Below are 23,128 nucleotides of genomic sequence, written 5' to 3'. Positions count from 1 at the left end.
TGAGACACTAAACTGAGGCCATGTCTGCCCTTTCAGGTGAATGTAAAAGCTCCCACACAATGCACAAAGAAAAACAAGGATCTCTCCCCAGTGTCCAGTCCAATATTTATCCTTCAGTCAACACTTCGAACTATTAAGCTGGTCATTAATCTGTGGGATCTTGCTGTGTATAGACTGGCTACCACATTTCCTACATTATACTTCAACAAAGCACTAAATTGACTGCAAAACATTTTAGGACACCTGGATGGCCTGTAATAAATTAAAATTGCTGATATTCTGGGCGCCTGTTAAAAGACAAACTAACTGCATTCAGTGTACAAGTGAGGTGCGGCAGCACGGTTATTAGCACTGTTCCTTCACAGCGTCAGGAACATGGGTTCAATTCCAGCTTTGAATGACTAGCTGTGGGGAGGCACATTCTCCCTGTGTCTGCATGGGTTTTGTTCGTGTGTTTCCTCCCACAGTCCAAAGAGGTGCGGGTTGGATTGATTGGCCACGCTAGAATCATTGAAACCCTACAGTGCAGGAGGCCAATAGGCCCATCAAGTCTATACCGACAACAATCCCACCCAGGCCCTACACACGCAACCTCACATATTTACCCTGCTAATCCTCTAGCATACACATCCTGGGACACTAAGCGATAATTTAGTGCGGCAAATCAACCTAACCTGCACATCTTTAGATTGCCTGCTTCATGTCAGGGGGACTAGTTAGGGTAAATGCATCCACTTATGGGGGAAAGGGCCGGGTTGAGATTGTGGTTGGTGCAGACTCAATGGGCCAAACAGCCTCCTTCTGCACTGTATGATTCTATGAAAGTTGTGTGGGTTAGGTTCAACGGCCAAGCAGGGTGTGGAATTAGCAGAAATGCATGAGGTTGGAACCTGCCCAGGGGTAGCATTGTTGTTTGGTGCAGGCCCGATGGGCTGTATGGTCTCCTGCTGCCCTGGATGGATTCTAATGATGGTTAAACTGTGCAGCTTGCACGTACAGGGGCAGCACGGCAGAGGGAGCGAAGAGTAAACAATCTGAAAGGGCCCCATAAGGATATCAAGATCCCACATACGTTCTTGCCGGAATCAGGCGATACCGTGGGCCGGAGAGGGTCAATCGGCCCTTCGTAGCTGATTCCAGCCCAGACTGGGATGCAATGAATGGGGTTCAAGCTGGTCAGAATGCGCTGACGTCAGAGGGAATCCCCCAATTCGAATGTTGTGACATCTCCCCAAATTGATACATTTTATCCGCGCGGGAAATAAAGGGGCCGCAACCTGCAGGGGAAAACATGACTTCCACATCGCCTTATTTCACAGCCCCCGGGGTACTGACCCGAAACATGAGCCGCCGGCTGTGCGGGGTCACCAGGGGTAGAGGACTGGACGGCGGCGGCAGCGGCAGCGGCGACTCAGCAAAACAGCCCGGGGCAGGCAAAGGGAGAGCGGGACTGCCCGCCGCCGCCTACCCGCTCCAGCAGCAACCAGCCCCCCAGATCCAGCCCGGAGACTCTGAGCCCAGCAATGCAGCAAGGCAGAAAGGGGAGCGCCTACAGGCTGGGGGCAATCGCAACCGGGCCAGGCAGAAAGCCTCACCCGCTGGAGAGAGCGATTCCAAATGGGAGCCCAGCCACTGGCGAGAGCACTGGGAGAACATCAGGGAGATGAGGAAGAGCAGGGATGCGCCCGTGGATAGCATGGGCGCTGAACAATGTTTCGACAAAACCGCTGCCCCGGAGGTATGAATCCTGAACCACGTGGCGAAAAGTAAAACTTGCATTTATGTAGCGCCTTTCATGGCCCCAGTCCACTCAGGATATCCCAAAAGTCAATGAAGTAATGTCCGAGAGTAGCCTCTGTAATACTAATCAGTTTGAATAGAGCAACTTCACAGCAGTGTTATAAATGACCATCTGTTGAGTGTGGGATATGAGTGGACCAGTAAACCATCCTAGATCTTCTGGCCGGAAACTCTTATATCCACCTCAGGGAGCAAACAGGCCTTCAGTTTAATATTTCCACTCTGGAAAGTGGCATCTCTGACAGTGCAGCACACCCTCAGTATGGCACCAGGAGTATGACTCAAAAGACCTGGGAGCCAACTTGATCCTCAGCTGACACATTGGGTGGAACTCTCCAATTTTGAAATGGGGGGGGTGGGGTGGAATCCAGTGGTCCCTGTCCTGCCCACCTGGGGGTCCGAGCAGTGCCTGTCCCACCCACCTGAATAGCAGGATCCCACGCCAGATTCTACGCTTGGAACCTCATGAATTACATGCAAATGAGTTCCCCTCTGATTCTCCTGGCAGTAAGCACCTGATTCGTCCACCTGCTGTCAGCTGATGGGGTCAAAGGAGTCATGCAGCCTTGTCAGGATGCAGCTCCCCCTCCCCTCGGTCTTCTCTCTGCCTTCCATTGTTCATCCACCCCCTGGCCCCCTGAATGCCATTGTTAGCCCTCACTCTTCACTCCCCCCCTACTCCTTGCACACTCCCACATTGCGCCCCCCCCCCCCCCCCCCCCCCGCATCTTCATTAGGCTACACTCCTGTTACCCCTCAGCCTCATCCTGCATTTCACCCCTGGTCAAACTTTGGATCTTTGTTGCAGTGGCTGCATGCTTCCCACAGCACAGCACTGTCCAGATAGATACTGCAGTATGGCAGAGGGGAGGGAGACCCTTGTACGCCCCAACCTTGGGTGCAGTACTGACCCGAGAGAGTGACCCAAGAGGGTCCACGGTGTTGGAATGTAACTGGTGACAACTTTGTATTGGACGTAATCTGAACAATGGTAACAAGCTGTAAGGCTCAGCTGACCCAGTAAACCATGGAACCAATTACAGAGTCATCTGACTCACTGTAAGTAAGAACCTGTTGGGAACTTGGATTGGCCCAGGGCGAGGCCTCAAGTTTGGAGGAATGAGGTTTTCTTTATTAAACCCTTTTCCTGACTGATAAACTGGAGTAAGTTTTGTTATGTTTTTATTGGATGCATTTGAAGGTGTCCTTCTGAAGAAACACATGTCCAAGACCAGCTGGATATGGAGATGGAGCAGGAACGGGTCTGCCCAGGCAGAGTGATGAACAGCGTATCACGAGCAGTGTAGCACTGTGGCAGAAAGTTGCTGCACTCCCCCCAAAGTCTCTGGCAAACTGAGGAGCACCGTGTGCCTGTCACTCATTAGCAATCGGGCTTGGTGCCAACTAAAATTCTTGCTGGAGTGACAGAGGCCTGATTGGATGCCATTGGGCAGCTGTTTTATTGAGCATTCATAAGATGAAAGTAAATGCAAATGACATTCACGCTACCAGTCAGCGGGAAAATTTACCTGCCATTAATGTGCGTGGGGAGAATTACAGTGTGATCTTAAGCCAGTGGATTTCTGACTTTTTGGCTCCCATTAAACCTGCCGTGGGCTGGTTGGGAGCATTCAGCCCAAAATATCTCCATGGTCCCCAATACTCTGCACAACCACCGTTTGAATTGAGAAAAGGATGGCGAACATTAGGCAGCAGCTGGAGAACCTCAGCCCACTTTGAGTCACCATCTACAGAAGACCAGGGAAGAAAACAGCAATGCCCCAATAACCTCCTTCACCTTCGATACTTAGCAAAGGCAAATTGTGCAGCTGAAGAGAAAAGTTAAAATTAGGAGTAGGAAAATGCCCGTTTTGCCTGGATGTTGCCACTAACTATGTTGATGTGTCTTTCTGGAATTTGATAGGTCATGAGGTATCAGGTGCTTTTGTCACTCATGCTGTCCAGCCAGACCAGGGATCATGTGACATTTGCAGCAATGAGAAAGCTGAGGGACCATGGCTTGACAATGGACAACATTCTCAAGATGGAGGATAAGACGCTGGGAGAACTCATCTATCCGGTCGGATTCTGGAGGGTTAGTGCACCAATATACCCAGAGCTTAGTTACTATTTTACGATTGAATTTTTTCCTGACTTCCTGGAAAAGGGAATTCCAGCCCTTGGGGCCCAGGTAGCTGAAGGAATGTTCCTTCAGCTACCTGGGGCCCAAGGGCTGGAATTTCCTTTTCAAACCTTTTCTTTACCTCTATATCCTCCACGAAATTTATTTTTTCGACTAAGCTGTTGCTCATGTACCCTAATGTGGCTCAGTCAGCTTGGGAAATGTTACTGCATTATAGGAAGTAATGTCACTTGTTCAAATTCAAACTTTGATTACTTCAAAGCATTAGTGTGTGAATTCTGTTTTCCATTGTGATTATATATTAATGTTAAGGGCATAGTTTGTATGAGAAAAACATTGAGTTGATTTGCATTTTAATATTTAAATTCCTGGTGCCATTATAACATCAATATTGTCTGTATGTAAAATATGTGTACACCCTAGAGCATTCATGTATTCTGCCTGTTGATCATTCCCTTCTAGAATCCATGGAATCCCTACAGTGCAGAAGGAGGCCACAATCCCACCCTATCCCTGTAACCGCACGTATTTATCCCACTAATCCTCCTGATACAAAGGGGCAACTTAGCATGGCCAATCAACCTAACCCACACATCTTTGGAGTGTGGGAGGAAAGCTGAGCACCTGGAGGAAACCCACGCAGACATGGGGAGAACGTGCTGACTCCACACACACACACACAGTGACCGGAGGCCGGAATTGAACCTGGCCCCCTGGCGCTGTGAAGCAGCAGTGCTAACCACTGTGTCACCGTGCCACCCTCCCAGAGAGCTTTATTACACTCTTGCCGATACTTTTAACCATCACGCAACTATTATGATCCCTGCTGATGTTATTACCGGACAAGTGAGATCCCAGAATGGAACCTGGTTTCGTAGATCACAATTTTATTGTTAAACAGTGGAGGGGATTTCTGAACAGATTCACAAGAGTCTGCGGTTGACATTTTGACAAAAAGCTAGAGCATTTATTAAACAATAAATATTAACTCTATTACACTAGACAACAAAAAAGTTGGAAGGATTTTACCACTGACACTAAAAGAAAATGATTTAAACTCACACTATTCCTTTTATCCCAGAAATACTCTTCCAGACCCAACATTCAAAGGAAGCGGTGCCACTGTTTCCACACCAAGCTGGTGCAGTTGCAAAGAGGTTTATTTTCCAGTAATCTTCTGGACGTTTGCCAGAAGTCATTTTGCAATTAGAATCTCACTGAAGATACAGAAAACTCAGCCTAAATTTGCTATTACTTTTCTGTGTTGAGCAATACATATGAGTTCCGTAAACTAATTTTTTCAGAAATTTGGCATTGCTTTCAGCTAGTGAAAATCTTAGATCTTTCTATCTTCACTCTATGGCATACCTATACCAACTGAAACTAAAATTGTTTTTTTCCTCTTTCCCTGTCTCTGTGTGAGTCTTTTCTCTGATCCCCTGTTGCTAGACCACAGCACAGCTTTCCTATTTTTGTGTTTGTTTTAACTGCCCTAAATTACTAACCCTTTGGTATCTCATCTCTACACTTCAAGAGCTATAAAATTTCATTTAAAAATGTATGCATACAAGCAAGGCCCCAGACTTGCCAGCTCTATCTCACAAAACTCTAAACTGTAATCAAATCCAGTTTTCACCTTTTTAGCATTAATCTTTTTTTAAAAATAGCTTAAACTTAAAGCTATATCTTGTTCCTAATGCCCACACACACACATATACCTCGCTTAACACCATATCTAGGTCCTAAAATGACACAGAGGTCAATTTTATTTTAGGTCTCCCATAGCATTGTCCAAGGTTAATCCAAGTTGTGATTTTTTTTCTAGCAGCACATCAAAATTGACTTATAGGAGAAAGGAGTTAAGAGGAAGTGAGTGTGCCTTTTTTAGGCAAATTGAGTTGAGATATAGACTGACAATTATCTAACTGAATGGGGGACTGAACTATCTTAAGAACAATGTTCATTTCTGGAGGACCATTAATGTAATAAACCCCCGCTAAGGCACTTCACAGGAATGATTATCGAACAAAATTTGACACCAAGCCACTCCAAGTGATTTTAGGACAGGTGACCAGACGCTGCTGTCCTTGTGTGGCATGTTTATTAAATGCTCATTATAAATACCTGCCTAAATGACGCCATCTTCCTTTGTGCTCAGTATGACTCCAATCATAGAATCCTTCTGTGCAAAAGGAGGCTTATCGGCCCATCGAGTCTGCACCAACCACAATCCCACCTAGGCCTATCCCCATATTCCCATGCATTTACTTTAGCTAGTCCCCCTGACAATAAGGGGTAATTTGGCCTAACTCCCACATCTTTGGACTGTGGGAGGAAACCCACGCAGACACGGGGAGAATGTGCAAACTCCACACAGACAAGGAACCTAAGCCGGGAATCGAACCCGGTCCGTGGTGCTGTGAGGAAGCAGTGCCACCCCAGTGGAGCATTTTCCCTGATTCCCAACTTTGCTGGAGCTGCTTGGGACCACACTCAGTCAGATGCGACCTTGATATCAAGGATAGTTACTCTCTCCTCACTTTGAGGTCAGCCTTTTTGTCCACATCTAGACTGTAATAAGGTTAGGAGCCAATCTGACTTTTAACTGCCCTTTGACACGGCCACTTGAGCCATTTGCCACTCTATAGTTAAGAAACATGCCAACAATTGGGAGAATGTTGGTGCATGAGCAATCCAACAACTTGACATTCCTGCAACCAGATCTCACCCCGACCTTCCCACTTTTAACATATTAGTTTTCATGGGGTGGATTTATTTTTATTCATTTGCTGAATGTGAACATTGCTAGCGAGACTAGTGTTCATTTCCCTTCAGAAAACACTACAGCCTTGGTCCAAACATGGACAAAAAAGCTAAACTCAAGAGGTGAGAATGATTGCCCTTTGACACTGAGGCAGTATTTCACTAAGTGTGACTTCAAGAAGCCTGAAGCAAATTTGGGAATCCAGGAAAACTCTCCACTAGTCGCAGTAATACCTGGCACAGAGGAAGATAGTTGTGGTTGTTAGAGGCCTCAGTCTCAGGGCTAATGTCCTAGGCCCAACCAACTTCAACTGCTTCATCAATGATCTTCCCTTCGTCATAAGATCAGCTATGATTATTGCCAGATGTATTGGGATAAAGTGAAATGTATTGTTTCTTGTGTGCTGTACAGACAAAAACATACCATTCACAAAGTCAATAGAAGGAAAGGAGACAATATAGAATATAATGTTGCAGTTACAGACAGGATGAAGAGAAAGATCAGCTTAATATATAATAGATCCATTTGAAAGTCTAATAGCAGCAGGGAAAAAGATGTTCTTGAGTCAGAAACAGGGAAGTGGAGAGAATCTCACCATTTCCACTTGACATTCAATGGCATTGCCATCGCTGAATCCCTCAACTATCAATATTATGGGAACTACCATAGGCCTGAAACTGAACTGGTCTAGCCATGTAAATACTGTGCCTACAAAAGCTGGGAATTCTGCAGCAAGTAACTCATCTCCTGACTCCCCAAAATCCATCCACCATTTACAAAGTACAAGTCATGAGTGTGACGGAATACTCTCCACTTGTCTAGACAAGTGCAGCTCCAACAACACTCAAGAAGCTCCATACAAGACAAGGCAACACAGCCCCCCTGATCGGCACCCCACCCACCATCTTAAACATTCACTCCCTGCACCACTGACACAGTGGCAGCAGTGTGTACCATCTTCAAGATGCACCGCAGCAACTCACCAAGGCTCCTTCCAAACCTGTGCTCCCTACGATCTAGAAGGACAAAGGTAGCAGATACATGAAAATGCTTCTTCCTTCTGAACTGCACTGTGGGCTGCAGAGGATCAAGAAAGTGACTCACCACCGCCTTCTCAAGGGAAATTAGGAATGGGCAATAAATGCACTCATCCCATGAAAGAATAATTTTTAAAACACATTATTTTGAATCTGAACCACAATTAGACTCGATCAAGGAAGGATTTAAAAAAAAAACATTCTCCCTGCGTCTACGTGGTTTTCTTGCGGGTGCTCTGGTTTCCTCCCACAGTCCAAAGATGTGCACGTTAGGTTAATTGGCCATGCTAAATTGACTCTTAAGTGTCAAGGGGAATGAGCAAAGTAAATAGGTGGTGTTACGGGGATAGGGGCCTGGGTAGAATTGTTGTTGGTGCAGACTCGATGGGCTGATTGGCCTTCTTCTGCACTGCAGGGATTCTATTCTATTTATTGCCCTTGAGAAGATGGTGGTGAGCTGCCTTGAACTGCTGCAGTCCCTGAGGTGTAGATACACTCACAATGCTGTTAGGAGGGAATTCTAGGATTTTGACCCAGCGACAGGAGAGTAAATTCCCTTCGCTAAAGGACATTAGCGAATTGGATGGGCTTTTAACAATAATCAGGTAGTTTTATGATGACAATTACTGAATTATTTAATTAACAATTCCTCCGTTACCATGGTGGGATTTGATCTCCTATTCTTTCTGGCTCATTACTCCAGCCCATAGGCTCCCAGTCCAATAGCACAACCGTTCGGGTACCGTGCCCCCAGTTGAAAGACCAAATTGAGGAATTGTTGTTGTTGGCCCTGCATGCTATCCATGATGTGATTTACCTGTGCAGAATAAAGTGAAGTACATCAAACAGACCACAGCGATCCTGAAGGAACAGTACAATGGCGACATTCCCAGTAGCATCAGCGAACTTCAGAAACTTCCAGGAGTGGGACCAAAGATGGGCCATCTCATCATGAAGATAGCCTGGAACAACGTGTCCGGTATCAGTAAGTACCTCGGACAGCAGCTGCAGTGTAAACTCAGAGGGTCGAGCTTTGTAGACATCACAGCAGTGACCCCAAAGTCAGGTGTTTGAGGGCAGTAACGCTATAGGAAAGTAGAGACGGAACTCCTGCTCAAACAGCATCATCCTGGAAAGAGTGTTGTGCATGCAGTCCATGCCACTGGATGGTGCTGTGGTACAGACTGAACTCCCTGTACAGCCCTCTGTCTGGTGGGCTGCTGCATACCCAGAGATACAGTTGCCCTATGTTACTATGAGAGAACTCGTCCACAAACAAATTACCTACAATACCCAATCAAATGCACCAACTCGGATGTCCCCAAACTCTGGGTCATGACTCCTATTGGGTTCAAAGAGCAACAATGGTGATGGTTGAGTCAAGGTTCTGAACAGGCTGTAAACAATTTGGTAATGGGGCAGCTTTCTGCTGCCCTGATTGATCGTTCTTTCAATGTCCTGATTAGTCGGTCATTCAGTGCTCCAACTGGGTGATGTTGCAATTTGTTTTTTGGACGTGCTTATAATGGAGGGGTATTTTGAGTGCATGCTATGACAAATGGTAGCACGTTCCTGGAACCAGCACCAAGGCTCCACTTCATTAACACACATTTTTGAAGAAAGTTATTCTTCGTGGAATCCCTGCAGAAGGAGGCCATTCGGCCCATCAAGTCTGCACCAACCACAATCCCACCCAGCTCTTATCTCCATAGCCCCATTCATATACCCTAGCTAGTCCACCCCCAATACTAAGTAAGGGCAATTTAACATGGCTAATCCACCCAACCCTCGGACTGTGGGAGGAAACTGGAGCATCCAGAGGCAACCCACGCAGACACAAGGAAAATGTGCAAACTCCACACAGACAGTGACCCAAGTTGGGAATCGAACCCTGGCGTTGTGAGTCTGCAGTGCTAAACCACTGTGCCACTGCGCCACCCTTTTTCTGAGAGTTACAAAGCCAATGCGTAGAGTGGATGGAGAAGCCCTTATCCATCTTCTTGCTCCAAAAACCAATTCAAATTGAATCCGATTCATGGTCCCTACAAGAGACACAGACAAGATCTAAGCTGACAAGAGCAGGCTTTGGACCTGAGCTCACGCTTGATCTTTGCCATGTGCAGACATGATTCTTCGCTTCGATGCCACATCTGAGTATGGAAATGATTGTGAACAAAACCATTTCCCCTGGCCAACAGTAACAATTTCCCCCTGCTTATAAACAGCCCCACCTATTCGTACTCTGTGGTCGCACAGAGAGGTCCCAGTGGGATAAAATTTGGGAAGTGCTGCACTTAATATGTGTAGTAGTTAGAAGTGCCTTTATTTTTTGAAAGGGCCATACTTGAAGCAAAGGTTTTGTACACACTCCCAGCGCTACTGGAAAGTGAGCTATCCTCTTAGTTAGTAGTCCCCTAAATGATGCACAATGAATCAAATTGTTTGGATTGGATGAGACGGTAAACCAAAGCCCCATAAGCTCTCTTAGATGAATGTTAAATAGCCTATCACATTCTAAAAAACAGAAAAGCTCTCCCCAGTGCCCTGGACAATATAGCTCAATCAATCAGTATATGGCAGAACCCCTAAGAGTATTAATAGGCAGAGGGATCTGAGTGTGCAGGTACACAGATCACTGAAAGTGGCAACACAAGTGGAGAAGGTAGTCAAGGAGGCATACGGCATGCTTGCCTTCATTGGCTGGGAAATTGAGTTTAAAGATAGGCAAGTCATGCTGCAGCTTTATAGAACCTTAGGTAGGCCGCACTTGGAATATAGTGTTCAATTCTGGTCACCGAGGAGGTGGAGGCTTTGGAGAGAGTACAGAAAAGATTTACTAGGATGTTGCCTGGTATGGAGGGCATTAGCTATGAGGAGAGGTTGGAGAAACTTGGTTTGCTCTCATTGGAACGTCGGAGATTGAGGGGCGACCTGATAGAAGTCTACAAGATTGTGAGAGGCATGGACAGAGTGGATAGTCAGAAGCTTTTTCCCAGGCTGCCAGTCAATTACAAGGGGGCACAGGTTTAAGGTGCAAGGGGCAAAGTTTAAAGGACATGTACGAGGCAAGTTTTTTACACAGTGGGTGGTGGATGCCTGGCACTCGTTGGGGAGATAGTGGAAACAGATACGGTAGTGACTTTTAAGGGGGTGTGTGGGCAAATACAGGAATAGGATGGGAGTAGAGGGATAGCGTCCCCAGGGGATAAGGGGTTTTAGTTAAGTCGGGCAGCATGGATGGTGCAGGCTTGAAGGGCTGAAGGGCCTGTTCCAATGCATTAATTTTCTTTGTTTTTTGTTCAATCAGCATCAAGGCTCCATTATTTGTACAGCCGTGTTCAATAGTTGTAGAAGTCTTAAGCCTGATTCCTCATCTAGGCACCCTGGATGTGTCCAAATGGAAGTGTCTGTTGTGATCACGTTAAACACCCACCCCCGCTGCCCGGTTTCCAGGCCGGCATTTTCTTCAGCCTCTGTTAGAGCTCCAAATCATCCTCAATGTGGAGACGAGAAGTTATTGGTTAAGGCACTGTGTAAATGAGTGCGACAAATTGACAGATCTTAGATTCAGCGCTCAGTAAGGCTGTAATTGGTGTCAGTGCTCACAGGCTAAGGAGCAAGGCCAAAGGTTTCCATTCCCGACTCAAATAGCGACTTTCCCAGTGACTACCTTGTAATCAGGGATTCCCCCATAAGTGAAAACATCTTGTCTGCTTCTGTCAAACCCTTCATAATTTAAAAAATCTCTCTGGGCGGACCACAGTGTTTAGCACTGCTGCTTCACAGCGCCAGGGACTGGGGTTCGATTCCAGCCTTGGGTGACTGTGTGGAATCTGCACATTCTCCCTGTGCCTGCGCATGGGTTTTCTCTGGGTGCTCTGGTTTCTTCCCATGGTCCAAGATGTCTAGGTTGGGTGGATTGGCCATGGTAAATTGTTCCTTAGTGTCTAATGGTGTGGTTGGGTGGACTGGCCATGCTAATTTGTCCCTTAGTGTCCAATGATGTGCAGAGTGGGTGGATTAACCATGATAAAGTGCCCCTTATTGTCCCAAGAAGTGTAGGTTAGGGGGATTAGCGGGTTGAATACATGGGATTATGGGGATAGAACGGGAAGTAGGACTGGATAAGATGCTCAGTTGGAGAGTCGGTGCAGAAAGTCGGGCCAAATGGCGGCCTCCTGCACTGTAGAGATTCATGATTCTATCCGATCTTAAGAAAGGAGCCCCAACTTGTTTTATTTTGATCGTATTTCTATCACTTCAGAACTATCGTTCTGGTATCCTTGTAACAATATGGATGTGATGCCCTTGCTGCTCGAATAACCTGCTGGAACCCACTCTGTAAACTTGCAGGAGTAAGGCACAGTGGTTAGCACTGCTGACTCACAGTGCCAGGGTTTGAATCCTGGCTTGGGTTGCTGTCTGTGTGGAAATTGCAAATTCTCCCCGTGTCTGTGTGGGTTTCCTCTGGTTTTCTCCCAAACTACAAAGATATGCGGGTTGGGTGGATTAGCCATAATAAATTGCCCCTTAGTGTCAAAGGGGTTAGCTAGGGTAAATGCATGCGGTTATGGGTGTAGGGCCTGGGTGCGATTGTGGTCGGTACAGACCCGATGGGCTGAATGGCCTCCTTCTGCACTGTGGGAGTCTATGAATCTATGATTAGGCATTTAGGTAGGGTCCTCGATTGGGCCATTCTAAACATTCTCCAGGCAGCAGACAGTGGGCAGTGTAACTGCACTAAGCACAAAGAACTGGCTCCAGGCAAAATGTTTTGCCAGCAGAAAATGATCAAGAGTCAACATGACAAACTCATTGTCCTCCATGGAAAGACTCCAAGTCACGTCCACCACTGGCATTGGTACACTTGCTTTTCCTTTTTAAAAGGTTAAGACTTCTTTTTCTCTATCTCTCCTTGGTTGTGTCTAGAGTCAGGATGAGGGAGCTCCCACAGAACAACAACAACTTGCATTTATATGATGCCTTCCATGTAGTAGAATATCTCACTGTGCTTCACAGGGTCATTATAAAGCAGAGTTAGCAAAGTTCAGCACTGAGTCATGTGAGGAAGTATTAGGGCACTTAACCAAAAGCTTGGTTCAAAGAGGTTCATAGAAACCCTACAGTGCAGAAGGAGGCCATTCGGCCCATTGAGTCTACACCAACCACAACCCCCCTATCCCCATAACACCACGTATTTACCTACTAATCCTCCTGACACTAAGGGCAATTTAGCATGGCCAATCCACCTAACCCGCACATCTTTGGAGTGTGGGAGGAAACCGGAGCACCTAGAGGAAACCATGGCAGACACGGGGAGAACATGCAGACTCCGCACAGACAGTGACCCAAGCCGGGAATTGAACCCAGGTCCCTGACGCTGTGAGGCAGCAGTGCTAACCACCGTGCCGCCCAAGGAACATCTTAAAGAAGAAGAGCATGAAGTGAGTAGGTCCATGGTCGAAGTTGCAGAGCTTAGGCAACTCTGACCATCAATAGTGCAACCATTCAAATTGAGATGCAGAAGAGGCCAGAGTTAGAGGAGCTCAGATATCTTTGGAGGGTTATAGGGCCGGAGGAGGTAACAGAAGTAGGGAGGAGTGAGGCCATGGAGGGGTTTGAAAGCAAGTAAGAGAATTTAAAAATGGACGCTTAAGGTTAGGAGGTTATTCCGTTGTGGCAAGGCAGGTTGTGTCCACTGAGGTCCCTGTCAGACAAATTCCTAAGAGGAGGAACACTGATGCGACACAACAGCCTTCAGTAAAGGCCAGCTGCTTTTCAATACAAAAGGAGAGGCTCAAAGAGATAGATGGCCTACTCCAGCCTTAACTCCAGGGGCCGGCACGGTAGCTCAATGGTTAGCAGTGCTGCCTTACAGCACCAGGGATTTGGGTTCATTTCCAGTCTTGGGTGACTGTGTCTGTGTACGTTTCTTCCAGGTGCTCCGGTTTACTCCCACACCCCAAAGATGTGCTGATTAGGTGGATTAGCCATGCTAAATTGCCCCTTAGTGACCCAAAATATATAGGTTAGCAGGGTAAATTTGTAGGGTTCAGGAGTAAGTCTGGATAAGAGTCAGTGCAGACTCGATGGGCCGAATGTCCTCCTCCTGCACTGTATGGATTCTATAAACTCTTTTGATGTTCTGTTTTACCCTCGTACAGCCATAACTGGCTCATCCATGTAGATCCAGTTTCTCAGTGGTGGCACAGTGGTTAGCATTGCTGCCTTACGGTGCTAGGGACTCGGGTTCAATTCCAGCCTCGAGTCACTGTGTGGAGTTTGCACATTCTCCCCATATCTGCAGGATTTCCTCCGGGTGCTCTGGTTTCTTCCCACACTCCAAAGTTGTGCAGTATAGGTGGATTGGCCATGCTAAATTGTCCCATAGTGTCAGGGGTTTAGCAGAGTAAATATTTGGAGTTAAGGGGATAGGGCCTGGATGGGATTGCTGTCGGTGCAGGCTCAATGGGACAAATGGCCTCTATCTGCATTGTAGGGATTCTATGAATCCTACTTCAGGTATTTCTTCAGCCAGAGGATGGTGAATCTCTGGAATTCATTACATGGAAGGCTGTGGAGGCTGGGTCACGTTGACTGTATTTAAGAGAGATAGGTAAATTCTTGATTGATAAGGGAATCAAAAGTTATGGAGAAGAGTCAGGAGAATGGAATTGAGAAACGTATGAGCCATGATTGAATGGTGGAGCAGACTCAATGGGCCAAATGGCCTAATTCTGTTCCAGTATCTTTATATCCTTATGTTCCCATTTCCAGTTTACCTTCCGGGCAGGTTTTCAGCAGTCTGGAGGTCTTGATTCTGCTGGTAATACTGGCACAATCCAGTCAAAATCAACAGCCAAGTATCAGGGAATTTGAAATGTGTGCGTGCGCATGTATGCGCACGCACGTGTACATGTGTACGCACGTGTGTGTGTGTGTGTGTGTGTGTGTGTGTGTGTGTGTGTGTGTGTGTGTGTGTGTGTGTGTGTGCACCTACGTGTGCTAGTGTGTGTTAGCGTGCGTGTGTGTGCTACATGAAAGATCACTGATGTTTGGATTTCTGCTGGTGCAGGATTCAGCTTGCTGGATCTGGTCCCAGTTGAAATTGACCATGTTTCCAGGTGAAGGTTGCACACTTCCTCTGGTGCAGCAGGGCTCCTTGAACTGAACTGATTTTCTTATAATGTGCCCACCAGCATTTCTTGAAGAATTTTCATTTCAAAAAGTCATTCACTAAGAAACAGGCTGGAGTACACCAGTGAGAGTAGTAAATTGGTTCAGTGTGTTTTTTTTTAAGATTCATTTTTAATTGGGTTATTCACAGGCAGAAGACTGGAAGGCCAGGATTAAAAATACTGATTTTCTTGTGATTTTTGGCTGTACCGATGAAACAACCTGGGTTACCACACTGAAAAACCAAACCAGCTTGTTTTTTTCAACTTCTCCTTCACACACGATTTTTGTTATTCTTTGGGGAATGCTTGGAGAGGCGATGGAAGGATACCCGGCTGATTATCAGTCTGTTGAGCTGGGTCCTGAACCCTCTTTCCATGGCCAACAAGTCCTGATGTGAAATTTGAAACACAAGTGCCCTGGCCTAGAGGTAGGGACGCTGCCCAATGCACTACAAGACCTTTACATGAGCGATTTACATTCTGTTATGCTGCTGTTGCACTGGTTCATAGAATAGAATCCCTAAAGCGCAGAGGGCGGCACAGTTAGCACCGCTGCATCCCAGCACCAGGGGCTTGTGTCATTATCTGTGCAGAGTCTGCACATTCTCCCCATATCTGTGTGGGTGTCCTCCCACAGTCAGAAAGACGTGCTGGTTAGGTGCATTGTCTATATTAAATTCTCCCTTAGTTCACCCGAACAGGCACTGGAGTGTGGCGACTAGGGGATTTTCACCGTAACTTCATTGCAAGGTTAATGTAAGCCTACTTGTCTCACTGATAAATAAACTTTAAAGAGGGAGGCCATTTGGCCCATCAAGCCTGCACTGACAACAATCGCACCCAGGGCCTTATCTCCATAATCCCACGTATTTACCCTTCTAATCTTCCTGACACTAAGGGTTCATTTGGTATGGCCAATTCACCTAACCTGAAAATCTTTCAACTGTGGGAGGAAACTGGAGCACCCAGAGGAAACCCCCACAGACACGAGGAGAATGTGTAAACTCCACACAAATAGTCACCCGAGGCCAGAATTGAACCTGGGTCTCTGACACTGTGAGACAACAGCACTAACCACTAAGCCACTGTGCCGCCCAAAATGACAACTTTGCTTTTGCGATTATACACTTGATTTTTTTTTTACATGAACTGTAACCTAACTAATCACTTTTTGGGTGCAATTTCCCAAACAGTGTGTTTCCACTCAGATACTACTTGGAGTTTAGAAATTGGGAGGTGACCTTATTCCTGAGGGGACTTGACAGGATGGATGCTGAATGAATGTTTCCCCTTGTGGGAGAGACTTGAACTAGGAGACACCGTTCAAAAATAAACATTTAAGACAGAGAGGAGCGGAAATTCTTTCTCTTAGAGGATCATGAATCTTAAGAACTCTCTTCCCCAGAGAGGGGCAGAGGCAAGGTTATTGAATATATTTAAGGCAGAGGTAGATAGATTCTTGACTAACATTTGATTTGATTTATTGTTGTCCTGTGTATTAGTATACTGTGAAAAGCATTGTTCCTTGCGTGCTATACAGACAAAGCATACCATTCATAGAGAAGGAAAGGAGAGAGTGCAGAATATAGTGTTACACTCATAGCTAGGGTGCAGAGAAAGATCAACTTAGTGCAAGGTAGATCCATTCAAAAGTCTGACAGCAGCAGGGAAGAAGCTGTTCTTGAGTCGATTGGTACGTGACCTCAGACTTTTGTGTCTTTTTCCCGGTGGGAGAGAGTATGTCCAGCGTGCGTGGGGTCCTTAATTATGCTGGCTGCCTTTTCGAGACAGTGGGAAGTGTAGACAGAGTCAGTGGATGGGAAGCTGATTTGCGTGATGGATTGGGCTACATTCAGACCTTTTGTAGTTCCTTGGGCCAAGTTGGAGCCATACTAAACTGTGATACAACCAGAAAGAATGCTTCCTATGGTGCATCTGTAAAAGTTGCTGTGCGTCGTAGCTGATATGCCAAATTTCCTTAGTCAAGGATGTCAAATGTTAGACGGGATGGGTGGAATGTGGAGTTGAGGCCACAATCAGATCAGCCGTGACCTTATTGAATGGCAGTGCTGGCTTGGGGGGGGCCGAATGAACAACTCCGGTTCCTAATTCCTATGTTTTTGTGTTACATCACAAGTTAGACTATCTTATGATTAGATTTTGAGCAATGTGAGCATATTCCTGATTATAAACAGCTGCACTAATGGTAATGGCCAGTGCTGTTGAACTCTAGAGGATACCTAACACCACCCAAAACCTATAACATGGTGTTACTGATTTGGTTTGATCAACACCATTGAGCACTTTTTAATTTGTCCCCACAACCTTCACAAACTCATTCATTTCTCTTCCGTTCAAATGTGTTTTGCAGGTGTTGACACCCATGTGCACCGGATCGTAAACCGACTAAAGTGGGTCAAAAAAGAGACAAAAAACCCAGAGGAAAGCAGACTGGCACTGGAAGAATGGATGCCACGGTAGGTGGGGCAGGACAGAGCTTCCTAATACTTGTCTCTCTCTCTGACACATACATTTCTCTCTCTCTGTCTTGCACACAGACACACATGTATCTCACAGACATGTTGTTTTTTCTCATACCCACCCACACACACACACACGCACACATATTTACATGTCACTACCTCTGTCACACTCACACATGCCTCTCTCTCTCTGTCACACACGCACAGATACATGTCCCTCTCTCACACACACAAACACACATGTCTCTCTCTCTCTCTCACTCACGTACACATACACACATAGCATAACAGTCGTTTCAGAATTAGTAGAATTGTGTGAGCAGGTTATCTAAGGAAGGGAGTAGTAAGAGATATGAAATGGGAGTAGGAGTGGGTGATTCAGCCCCTTGAGCCAGTTGTGTCATTCCACAAAACCATTGCTGATCTCATTGTGGCTTCAATGCCATCACCCTGTCCAACCCAGATACCCTGTGACTCTCTCATTATATCTATCGACCTCCGCCTTAAACATATTCAACAACCCTTCCTCTGTCACTCTTTGAAGAAAAGACTTTCACAGACCCATGATCCTCAGAGAATAAAAAAATTCTCCTCATCTCAGTTTTCAATGGAAGAGCACTCATTTTTAAACTGTCCTCTAGTTCTGGTCTCTCTCACTGGGGAAAACATCCTCATTGTTCTACATCTTGCATTAAGGTTACCTCTCATTCTTCTAAACTCCAGAGGATTGAGGCCCAGCCGGCACCACCTTTCCTCATAAGATAATCTCTTCCTCGCAAGAGAACCCCTCTTTCCAGGAATCAGTTTGAGTGAAGCTTTTTTGAACAGCTTCAAATGTAACGATGTCCTTTATTAACTAAGAAGACCAAAACGATGTACAGTACACCAGATGTGGGCTCACCTGCACAACTAGCAAAACATCCCTATTTTTATACTCCATTCCCATTGCAAAAAGCAACAACATTCAATTTGTCTTCCAAAGCATTTGCTGTACCTGCCTACTAGCATCTTGTCATTCATGGACCAGGACACCCAGATCCCTCTGCATCTCATAAAATTATAGAATCACACAGTACAGAAGCAGGCCATTTGACCCATCGAGCGTGTATCGACCACTCTCCCAGCCAGACCCTATCCCCATAATCCCATGTATTTACCCTAGATAGTCCACCTGACACTATGGGTCAATTTATTATGGCCAATCAACCTAACCTGCACATCTTTGGAGTGTGGGAGGGATCCCGAGCACCCGAAGGAAACCCATGCAGATACAGTGAGAAAGTGCAAGCACCACACAGACAGTGACCCGAGGCTGGAATCGAACCTGGGTCCCTGGCGCTGTGAGGCACCATTGTTAACCATTGTGCCACAGTGCTGCCTCAAAAGTCCTGTAATCTCTCACCATTTAGATTTTCCTGTTCCACTTGCCAGAGTGGACAGTTCACGTTTTCTCACTATTCTCAATCTGGCAAATCTTTGTGCACTCGTGTAACTAATATTCCTTTGCAGACTCCTGATAGCCTCTTCACAATTTACTTTTCTATCCATCATGTCATTTTTGTCATCAGCCCGTTTAGCAACTACACATTCAGTCCCTTCATCCAGGTCACTGATATAAATAGTTGGGGCCCAGCACGATCCCTGTGGCATGCCACTTGTTAAATCTTGTCAAACCAAAAATGACTCAATTATACCTACTCTAGTTCCTGTTAGCTAACCATAGTATTGTTTGGCTCAGAGTAGGGGAGGGAGGGGGGTCCCTGGCCTATATTCCCTGGGGTTTAAAAGAATGAGAGGTGACCTAATTGAAATGTATCCAATTCTGAAGCAGTTTGACTAGGTAGACGCTGAGAAAACATTTCCCCTCATTGGGAAACCTAAACTACAGAATCGTCAGGCAGGATTTTACAGCCTCGCTCATCCCAAAACTGTAAATTCCACTTGAGGTTAGAGGACCTTCCCATTGTCCGCCCCTTGTCCACTCCAAGTCCTGTGGCAGGTGGGGCGGCAAAATTCCAGTCACCATTTCGGAGTAAGTGGTCAGTCATTTTGGACTGAGATGAGGAGAAATCTCTTCACTGAGTGTTGTGAACCTTTGGGATTCTCTATCACAGACAGCTGTGACCGCCGAGACATTATCTTCAAGGTGGAGGTCAATGGATTTTGGTTACTAAGGATGGTGAAAGTAAAGCAGGACAATTCTCTGTCCTCGTGAGAATGGCATTCAGCCAAATGTCTGTTAACAGCAGCGGGAATGGAGAATCTCAGAAGCAAGCAAGATTGGAGAATTCCTGCCGTGGTGTGGAGATAGAAAATTGGCTGAGATCTTATTGCATGGCAGAACAGACTAGAGGGGCCTGGTGGCTTACTCCAGTGCAGAGGAGGTTTACTAGGCTGATACCGGAGTTGAGGGGGTTGAGCTATGAGGAGAGGCTGAATAAACTGGGCTTGTACTCGTTAGAGTTTAGAAGAATGAGGGGAGATCTCATTGAGACGTATAAGATGATGAATGGGATGGATAGGATAGAGGTGGAGAGACTCTTCCCGCTCAAAAAAGACAGTAGGACTAGGGGGCACAGCCTCAAGATAAAGGGGGGGCGGTTCAGAACGGAGTTGAGGAAGAACTTCTTCACTCAAAGGGTGGTGAATCTCTGGAATTCTCTGCCCGTTGAAGTGGTGGAGGCTGCCTCGCTAAATATTTTTAAGAAGCGGGTTGATGGGTTTTTGATAAGAGAGGGGATTAAGGGTTATGGGGAGAGGGCGGGAAAGTGGAACTGAGCCACGACAGATCAGCCATGATCTTATTGAATGGCGGGGCAGGCTCGAAGGGCCAGATGGCCTACTCCTGCTCCTATTTCTTATGTTCTTATGTTCTTATATTGCTTATGTTCTTACAAACCAAAGGAAATGGGGATATGTGTCATGAATCCCAGAATAGTTTGCACAACTCCACCTTGAGTTGCCAATTAGAATATTCTGAAGTAACAGACTATTTTAGAAATATAGAACAACAGGTACCGTAGACAATCGCCCCAGCCCAGTGAGGTTGGTGAGGCGACTTTAGGTTGTTTTGTTTTATTTATTCTCAGAATCAACGTCTCATTTATTATCGCTGGTTGGCCTTGAGAAGGTAGTGGTGCATTCCATGTAGTTGTCACTGTTATCATTTAGTAAACCAGGAAACCACTTTACCCACAGCAAGCTCCCACAAAGGAGAGGGAGATAAAGGCCAGTCTGCCGGGGAGAATTCCCCAATTATTCCTCACATAGTCCTTCGAATCCATTTGAGAGGGTAGGCTGGGTCCTTGGTCTAATGTCTCATCCAAAAGCAGGCACCTCTGACAATACTGCACACCCTCAATACTACAGTGGCGTGGGTGTAGGCCAAAGGCTAGAGTGGGTCTCAAACCCATGATGTCTGACTTGGGAGCCTAATTTGCAGAGTGCAGATATTTCTTCTGGTTGCCTTCTGCTCACTATTGCAGGCAGGGTTTGGGATGTACTCACTGATTATCTTGAATTAAAATCCTTCCTCTACCTAAGGACATTCTAAAGTATATCTATCTGAGGTCAATGTGAAGTTTGCACATGCTCCCTGTATCTGCGTGGGTTTTTTCCGGTGCATTGGTTTCCTTCCGTAGTCCAAAGATGTGTGGGTTAGGTGGATTGGTCATGCTAAATTGACATTTAGTGTTGGAATGAGCAGGGTAAATATGTGGGGTTATGTCGGTAGGGCCTGGGTGGGATTGTTGAGCGTAGGCTCAATGGGTCGAATGGTCTCCTTCTGCATTATACGGATTCCATGTGGGCGGCACAGTGGTTAGCACTGCTGGCTCACAGCGCCAGGGACCTGGGTTTAATTCCCGGCTTGGGTCACTGTGTAGAGTCTGCACATTCTTCCTAAGTCTGCATGGGTTTCCTCCAGATGCTCCAGTTTTCTCCAACAGTCTTAAAGACGTGCTGGTTAGGTACATTTACTCAAACAGGCGCCAGAGCGTGGCAACTAGGGGATTTTCACAGTAACTTCATTGCAGTGTTAATGTAAGCCGACTTATGATCAATAAGTAAACTAACTAAACTATGATTTAATTAACCAATGCTAAAAGAGTATAGTGGCATTCTCACACTGGCTCAACCAGCGCAAACTCTATCCTCTCTCTCTTCATCCATATGTGACCACTAATCCTCCTACATACACTGCTGTTAGCGTGAGTGGGCGAAACGACCACTACGGACTCGGGGTGAAGTTCAATAACGGCACAGTTTTATTTCCTTTATGTCGACGGAGAAGCACAGTCAGGACATACAATCGGACTGTCCCGAAAGTGCTCTAAAGACTCCCCCACAAGGGGCTACAGTTATACCTGAACTTTGCGTTTCAAGTGCTAATCCTTTATTTACAGTATTTGACTTCAGCCATCCTGTTTCGATGTTTTCGAGTGTTGGAGCAATTGTTTTAAGTGTGTGTTAATCGTTTTTGTCTGGTTGCTTATCAATGGTCTAGAATCCCTGGGTTTTGAACCATAGGTGTGTTATTGATCTCAAGAGTTTTGACGGGCCAGGGATGCTTCCTTAACTGTGTTAATTTTAGGTGTCTCCATGGGTTGTTTGACTGGTTTAGAAGTGCTGATTTTGATGGGGTGGGGATGTGTTCTTTAATTTAGTTCCTGTAGGTGCCATCCTGTCCAATTTCCCTTATGTACTAGCCCTCATTTGCATTCTAAAAGCATGCTTTTGCCTACTGATCAGTGTCTGTTACTTTGTGATTTTAGTGGAGGGCTCTGAGGATAGCTTTAGTTTGCTTCCATTTTGTGTGCCCACTTTCATAAAATTTGTTGTCCGATAACATTGCCAACCCTTCTCCGTGCAACCCATCCATTTGACCTCTTTCCCCCCCCCATACACTGCCAACCCCTTCCCATGCAAGCCATCCAAGTCACTCTAACCCCCTATATAGTGCCAGCCCCTTCCCACGCAACCCATCCATGTGACCTCTACCCCCCCAATACAATGCCAACCCCTCTCCATGCAAACCATCCATGTGACCTCTAACCCCGCCACCCCCCACACTGTCAAACCCTTCCCCATGCAGACCAGCCATATGCAGGAAAAACTGTTGACTTTGGGTCTCAGTTTCCTACCTCCAGCTCAATTTGTGATCAGAGCGAATACAGCAATGTTTTTTGGGATCAGACTGTGCAGATTTCAGAGGGTGCATTTTTTTTTTCTTTAAATTTTCCCCCCTTTCTCTTTCAGAGAGCTCTGGAGTGAGACCAACTGGCTGCTGGTGGGCTTTGGTCAGCAGACGTGCCTGCCAGTGAATCCTCGCTGCGCTGGATGTCTCAACAGAGATATCTGTCCCACAGCCAAGAACAATCTTCGGAAAACAAATCCCGGGCTTCCTCCCAGCTCTCAGCCTTGCCAACAGCAACAATAATTAAATCCTTGTGTTTAGATGGTAGATCGTGGTATAAATTATTCAAAGGATGGGGAGATGTTTGTCCCAAAGTTAACGAAAACAAAACTGTATCTTAAGTTGATGGATTCCAGTTGCTGGTGGAGTAGTGAACACAAATCACTAATGTTCCCAGCGAGAGCTGTGTGCAGTGCCTCAAGATGCATCTTTAGCTGGATCGGCTATCACAGCCTGGTGACAAGTGCCCCATACAGACACCGGCAGGCAAGTCTCACATATTAATCTGCAGCTTAACACGCATTCGGTT

The 23,128-nt window shown here is 46.1% G+C and overlaps 1 protein-coding gene across 1 annotated transcript; it reads left to right on the top strand.

Annotated features, from left to right (window-relative positions):
- Positions 1-1,060: 1,060 nt before the first annotated feature.
- On the top strand, positions 1,061-22,859 carry nthl1 (nth-like DNA glycosylase 1). The gene is made up of 5 exons (XM_080206132.1): positions 1,061-1,738; positions 3,725-3,895; positions 8,570-8,729; positions 17,294-17,399; positions 22,662-22,859. Exons 1-5 carry the CDS (start codon positions 1,292-1,294, stop codon positions 22,840-22,842), a joined length of 1,065 nt encoding a protein of 354 aa, XP_080062258.1. The 5' UTR covers positions 1,061-1,291; the 3' UTR covers positions 22,843-22,859.
- The last annotated feature ends 269 nt before the right edge of the window (positions 22,860-23,128 follow it).

Source organism: Carcharhinus amblyrhynchos, chromosome 18 (genome assembly GCF_965287045.1).
Source record: "Carcharhinus amblyrhynchos chromosome 18, sCarAmb.v2.hapA, whole genome shotgun sequence".
Taxonomy (NCBI): domain Eukaryota; kingdom Metazoa; phylum Chordata; class Chondrichthyes; order Carcharhiniformes; family Carcharhinidae; genus Carcharhinus; species Carcharhinus amblyrhynchos.
Note: the sequence above shows the minus strand (reverse complement) of the source record. Positions and strands in the feature narration are given on the sequence as shown.